At 31.4% G+C, this 7500-nt stretch overlaps 1 protein-coding gene across 1 annotated transcript in view; it reads right to left on the bottom strand.

Moving 5' to 3' along the window:
* Nucleotides 1–4254: 4254 nt before the first annotated feature.
* The window catches only part of CPT2 (Carnitine palmitoyltransferase 2), a 19401-nt gene continuing 16155 nt past the window's right edge, over nucleotides 4255–7500 (bottom strand). Inside the window, exons 10-14 of the mRNA XM_043037954.2 lie at nucleotides 7140–7336; nucleotides 6319–6488; nucleotides 5917–6142; nucleotides 5289–5481; nucleotides 4255–4937 (exon numbers count right to left, since the gene is read on the bottom strand). Coding sequence (XP_042893888.2) covers nucleotides 4808–4937; nucleotides 5289–5481; nucleotides 5917–6142; nucleotides 6319–6488; nucleotides 7140–7336 — 916 coding nt within the window. The 3' untranslated portion in view covers nucleotides 4255–4807. The remainder of the gene's footprint in view (nucleotides 4938–5288; nucleotides 5482–5916; nucleotides 6143–6318; nucleotides 6489–7139; nucleotides 7337–7500) is intronic.

Raw genomic sequence — 7500 nt, 5'->3', positions numbered from 1 at the left:
TTTTTTTTTTGAATGTTTTTTTTTTTTACATTTTTTACCGGTTTTTTTTTTTTTTTATTTTTTTTTTTTAATTTTCTGTTTTGAATATTTCTTTTGATGATTTCTCGTGTATTTTGCTTCATTCATCTGTTAATAGTACAACATTTTGATTATTAGTTATTGCTTAGTTATGATTTTTTTTTCTACTGCGATTGCGACATTCAACATTTGAGTTAGAGATTACTTGATATTTTATTTTGCTTTTTACTTTATTATTTTTTAAAACATAAATTTGGATTCTAGCAAGAGTACAATCATTGTTTTCCGAGAATAAATTATTATAGTATTTCCTATATAATTCAGTGTACCTTGCGCGATAATAGCCTCTTTTTTTTTAATATACGTAATTGGAAATCTTTCAGACGGGTTCGCGTTATATTATGGATGTCCACTTTTTAAGTGCACGTGTTTTCTGTTTCTTTTGTCCTTTTTTTTTTTTTTTTTTTTTTGGTTTTGATTCAATTTGTATTATTTTGTTTTAGTTTTTTTTTGATTATGGGTGTTGTTTGTATCTTTTCTTCCAAAGGATTTTTAAGACAAGGTTGCAATGTTTTTATCCTTTTTTCAACATTTTTGTTTTTTTTTCGTAAAATTGACGGTTCCTCGTTGATCGTTTTCTTTTACTTTTAAACACATAATTGTTTTATGATTTGATTTATCGTTTATTTTGCATCATTCAAGAAGGGTACAACACATAGTGATTCTGTACGAGATAACAACAGCTAGGATATTGTTGAAGGTTGTACACATACTGTAAAATTTTGCGATTGGCCCAAGGAGACGGTGAAATTATGTTTAATCTTGATTATTGTTGTTTGTTTTTGCCGCATTTCGCCTAGACATTTATGATTAACTTGATTATTGTTGTTGTTTTCCATATATATGTATATAAGCAGTGTTTCCATTGGTGTATTCATTATTCATATTTTCTAATGCCATCATTATATCTACATACAAACTAGTAATGCCATGATAATAATATTCTTTCAGATTAATTCATAACCATCATTACGTCACTGTTATCACCGCCATTACCATCGTCCTTATTGTTATCAGTTCCTCTTATTATCAATTTCATGAGAATTATCATCATCATCATCAGTTATTGTTATTACATCATTTTTTCCTATCATCGTCATCGTTGACATCAAATCTGTAATTTATAATAAATATTGTTTATTCTTATCCTGATTATTGCTGATAATAGTTAGTAATACCGTATTAGCAATGATTAGTAATACCATAATTCTCATAATGTTCCTATTTATTACTGCCATTGATTTGTTTTAAATAGTCAGCATTATTTCTGTTACTTTATCATCATACATATTATGACAATTATTATATTTGCTCTTCATTAAGAGTATCAAAAATTCTACAGATGTTACATATTCATTAGTCTTACCTTTCTGTTTCTTTCATCATGGGTATATTGCCAACAGCTCTATTATCTATCATATTTGCAATGTTCTTGGTGGTATGAAAGCCGTTGTGGTGCGCACGGTAATCCTAGATGGCCTACAACTGCAGCATCCTCGGTGTCCCGTAGTTGGCAATTGACGGATGCCGTTTCGTTAGGGTTTAAAAAAAACTGTTTTCTACAACTACAGGATTTTTGAAAATTACTAACATGTACTGATCGCTTCTAAGCCGACGCAAATCATCGCGACTGAAATATATAATCGTAGATTTTCAGATATTCGAATACTGAGCCCTCCAAAGATTTCGTACAGATCAAACTCTAATCTAACCCTTGTATATGCACAAGTCATCTATTTTTTCACTGCATGTCGACTCTATATTTGTTTACGTACATTTCCAAAGTTGAGCAGTATTTAATTCCGCCTGCTGATTGTGTGTCTGCTTCCTTTTGCTTCGAAATGTGTCACCATTTGATTAATTATACTTCATCCATTGTTCTTCCCTTCGACGAACAGTTATTTTATATGTGGTTGTCCATATGATGTCATACATGTTTATTCTTGAGATTTACCTACGGAAACATCTATAATTTTACTGTACTTTATCCTTAAGAAATGAATGCTATTCTGTATATTTCATGATGAAGGAGAGTCCCTAAATGTATCTCATACAAATGTTTTATTGTTGTATTTGTTACATTAAGGAAAGTGATTTCTGCTGGCTGTGAACACCGTAATGGTTGATGCACTGACTGTATATGCTGTTATGATGCAGAACTTTCGTACCTATGATAATAATTCTATAAGACGACTGTGATTATATTAAGGTTTATTGTAAGAAAAAATATTGAATGATATTATTCCAGTATGTACATAAAAATATGCAATGAAAATGTATCCTGTCTTTTCTTTCTCATGATATGACATTTCAATGGACACAACTTCCATTCAGTGTTTACATTAGGTATTAATTGTCTGAATCTTTTGTTAATAAAAGGCAAAAATATTGGGATGATGGAATTATACTTTTACACATTGACTTACCAGTATTAATACACTGAATATTGTGACCCACTCAAAGTTTGATTTTACATTGAATTGATCAAAATATAAGTACAATATTCTGGATAAATATTCATATATATTATACAGTTGGGATGGATTTCAGTGGCTAAGGACACTGAGTTGGTTCTTTTCCTTGGATCAACCTACTTTGGACAGTTTTTTTTCTTTTCTTTTTTACAAAATGAAGATCTTTAGAAAAAGACGAGAGAAAAAATAACCTGTGTTAAATGCTTGGCATACCCAGGAAACTCTGTTCACACCATTGGTTCCTTTCCTTCTCTGCTATGTGGTCTCCAACCATGGCACCTATTATTCTAAATTGTCATTATTGTTATGAATTGTGTGGTACTTTCAGTAGTTGTAAGAACCCCATAAGAAATAACTCAAGATTATTAATAAGTGAGAAATGTTATTTACAGGCAATGTACCGGCTGATTTATACACTTTTAAAGTTACAAGCCTCATGTGCATAATAACTATACCAAAATAAAAACCATATGTTGTCACCTGCTATTGGCTGCACATGTTTGTATTCATAATGCTTAGCAGTTAGTCCAGGCCTTACATCATTTAACAAGAAGTTTCCATTCAGCATGATATACCTTGAACATGTTTTCATGGATATTTTTCTATCAAATGTTGAGGAAGACCATTTTGTAATATTTTGCCTTGTGACAATCTAATCTGATGGCCTCATTTTACCATAGAAGCTCATTTAATTTTGTAGGTCTATGAAAATCTACTATTAAATGTTGGCATTAAAGATTTTCATAATTCAATGGAATTGAATGAAAACATTTTTCCATATTCTATTATAACTACATATTTGTATTTAAATATTTACTAGAACTTTTATCAAATTCTAGCCCTCCTTAACCTTTCATTCTAGACGATGACATGAAGAGAACAAACAAAATATTGTGCAATTCTATTTTTTCATGCCTTTTTTACTGTGGATTAGAAGCTTTATGATAAATTCAGAATAAAAAAAAAATTCATTTTAACCCACACAGGACGGGTGGTACAGCATGTGTACCGCGCATTCAAAAGCCCAGTTGCCGGGCGGCACAGTATTGTGCCAGCCATTCAATTGATTTAGGCCTAATAATTCGAACGCCCCGGCATTTGGACATTCAAGGCTAGAATTCCCCCGTCGGGAATGGGTTAATAATGAAGAGGCTTAAATATTGAACAGGAGCAAGTCTCTTATTTCACTTACTTCTCTTAGAGATTTTTCTTTTTATGAACTAGTAAATAATAACTTTTAAAACACAAGTCAAGGAAACACTATACCATGTAAAATATAGTGCATTTAGTTAATGAATGAAATTTAGTTTGAAGTATTATGCATAATGTTACAACACAGAACATATACTATACTCAATTTGATCCTTTTCATAAATACAAAATACAAGTATCATTTGGGAAGCTATAAAATTATCAATTTCAAACAGAGGAATTAACTTTTTTTCTAGAAATTTCCTCTTCCTAATGAACATGTTAAGGGGATGGAACTTCAAGGTCCAACAGATGTCTTTACTCTGTGTAGCCCAATCAGAGTAGTAATTTTTTTTTCTTCCTTTTATTAGTATATGCATATTTAGGATTTACTTCATTAGCTGATGTCTATATAACAATCCAAATTTAACATATGTATAACTGTCACACATATATCACAGAATAAAGTATACATTATTGATTTTTAAAAATGGGATTAGGTACAACATACTAAAAATACAAGATATTTTATTACATGCATATACTATACAAATTTGCTTACAATAAAATCAATTATTCTTTAACAACTAATATATAATAGGCTCATTCCCAAATGTATATATTTGTGGCTTATGAGGCATTTCAATTAATATAGTTGACCGGCTGACAGGGAGATGCCAATTTCAATTCTTAAGTTGCTTTTTAAGTTTATCCATCTTAGATATTTGTATAATACTCTTTATAAATTTACAAATTGCAAATCTATGCTACAAACTTTCCAATATCAGTATACAAAATTGTGTAAGATACAAGTGAAGTTACAGATTAAAAAAAAAAATTGGTGGTACATCATAGCATAACAGAAGGTAATCAGTAATGTCAGTCAGTCCTCAAGTCCTTAAATATGTATTAGGGAATGACCTTATTTAACATAATCATTAAAAAGGCACCATTGCAACATTGTGAATAACTTGGCAAAAGTAATGTTATTAGACTAAACTATCATTAATCAATCTGACTTGCATTGTTTCTGTTGTACTTTGCATTATTACATCTCAGTTATATCAAGCTTTATTTAGGACATTGTAGATTATTTCATAGGCCTTTTGAGCACATTCAATGAAGCCGACTCCATCTCGGTGTGGGGGATACGAGGACAGAACTATTCCAAGGCGATCATCTTGGATCTGGTAACTGTGGAGGTAAAAATTATAATAAGTGAAAATAATTATGCAAGATATAAAATTTTGCTAAAAAAAAAAAATTAATAATCACCTTCAAAAATACACTATAAAGCAAAAAAAAAGTTAATCAAAATGCAAAAAATGAAGACAAAAAAAAAAAAAATTAATACTATTACTATTCATCATCATTTAATAATTGAATAAATAAAAGCAATAAAAATAATAACAATGCATAAAGAATAATAAAATAAAAAAATTGTTTCAACACTATCAAAAAATACTATTTAAACAACTATCATTTAAACAAAATCCTATGTCCATGGTTCACATGACTTTACATACAAACTAATGCAATCCTCACCCCACACCAAATCCATCACGCACGACTGGAGCAAAGCCTCCAAAGCTGATGGCAGTGGAAGGCAAAGTTGAAGTAGACAAAATGTTGTGGTTAATTTTTGCATAAGCTGGATCCGTATACAGCTCTGGCATTGGACCTCCTGCAGATTCAGCAATCTTACGTAAACCAAACAAGTGACGGTCAAACCCTTGCCCTGTGGGAAGTACCATATTTCATAGTTAATTGTTTGATATATTATAAAATAATTAAGATGCATATGTGTATATGTGTGTCCGGGGGTGTGTGTGTGGGGGGGGGCGGTATGTGAGAGCATGCGTGTGAGTGTGCGTGTGTGTGTGAGTGTGATAGATTGATTGATGGATGGATGGATGGATGGATGGATGGATGGATGGATGGATGGAGAGAGAGAGAGAGAGAGAGAGAGAGAGAGAGAGAGAGAGAGAGAGAGAGAGAGAGAGAGAGAGAGAGAGAGAGAGAGAGAGAGAGAGAGAGAGAGAGAGAGAGAGAGAGAAATTGACTGATTGATTGATAGATGCACTGATAGATTCATAGACAGGTAGATAAATAGATATAAATAGATAGTTTGCTAAAGATATCAAGATAATAAAATTCATAAGAAAATATTTACCCATTGCTGCTTCTTTTGTCAAGTTTCCATGAACCTTTGAACATTCCATTATGAGTTTTTTTAATTCTGCATTACTAGGAGGCTGAGATGATGCAACTGCTCTTGAAAATGCTAAAGTTTCCAAAGTAGCTGGTCGGACAGTTTCTGTGCGACCATGTTTAAAAGCTGACGTGCTACACGATTCATATGTAGCAACAGTTGTTCCATGTTGGAGGTAATATGCAACCTGCAAAAAAAAAAGACATCACCAAGACTTTTTCTTCCATGTCATAAATCCAAATATATGATATTCACAAATAAAAAGAAACTGAAAATTTAAAAAAATGTAGCATAAAACCAAATCTGTGAAACTGATACAAGATTCCTACAGAAGACTCTATTCACTGTATATATTACACTTACCTGGAATCCTAACTGCATCATGGCATCAGGGGAAACCTTATGCTTTTTGCATGAATTTTTCCCAAATACATCAGACTCCAAGACATCAACCTGCAGTGCACTAGTGTTTGTTTCATATGTCTGAACAGCATTTTCAATGGCTTGTTTCAAACTCGGTGTCAAGTTAAATTCTGAAAGTTAAAGGAGTCATACAATTTGTATCTAATGATGAATACCAGTATATCACATACAGTTTCCTAGACAAACAAACAGCACACTTTATTTGCGGTCACTTCCTTTCAAGAGATGTCATTTTTTTGCACAGCTGCATTCTACAATCAAGTTAATTGAAATATTGAATGGCTTGTCAAATGAAAGATTCATGTTGGCAATAAATGAAGTATCACAGTTTTCATAACAGTTGTCATTATTATTACTATCCTTACTCCTGTCACCACCACTATCACTCTTACCATTATTATTACTATTGTTATTATCATTATTATTATTACAATTATTATTATCATTAATATTATTATCATCATCATCATCATCATTATCTTTATCATTATCATTATCATATTACATAAATATTACTATCGCAGAACTTTTATCAATAATAATATAATTTAATAATTTTATAATATGAAAATTATCATCCTTGCTGCCATTACTATTACTACTAAATTTCTTCTCATCATCATTTTTATTGTATGCATCATTATAAATATGATGGTCATGTCAATGAACATGTACTACTTTATTATGGACAGCAGTAATGCAATGCTAACATCATCACTCCATCAAGAAGTGAAAAAGTAAAAATATACAGTTACACCTACCCAACCTGCGGACATACTGGGAAGCATCAATGTTAGCTGGCTTGCTATCTGGATGAATGAATGGCTTTTCACTTATTTCTTTGGCCACTTCATTAAAGTAACTCATGACTGCCACTCCATCACCCCAAGCATGCTCAAAGTTAAGAGCACACTGTCCATCACCAGTCAGTAATATGGAGAATGACTTATCAAACCATCTGTGAAGTAGTTGAATTTTACCGATTATCAAAAAAGTAATTTAAGAATTGCCTGCAAATCTTTCTTTTATTTCTCCTTTTCTTTTTAATTTTTTGTACTATATATATGTCGTACTTCAGAAAAATCACTCCCTCATTTTCTTGACATTATGAGCTACACATGT

This window comes from Penaeus japonicus, unplaced genomic scaffold (assembly GCF_977035675.1).
Source record: "Penaeus japonicus unplaced genomic scaffold, GWHDUDI00000001_assembly GWHDUDI00000008, whole genome shotgun sequence".
Taxonomy (NCBI): domain Eukaryota; kingdom Metazoa; phylum Arthropoda; class Malacostraca; order Decapoda; family Penaeidae; genus Penaeus; species Penaeus japonicus.
This window is presented reverse-complemented; position numbering and strand designations above follow the sequence as displayed.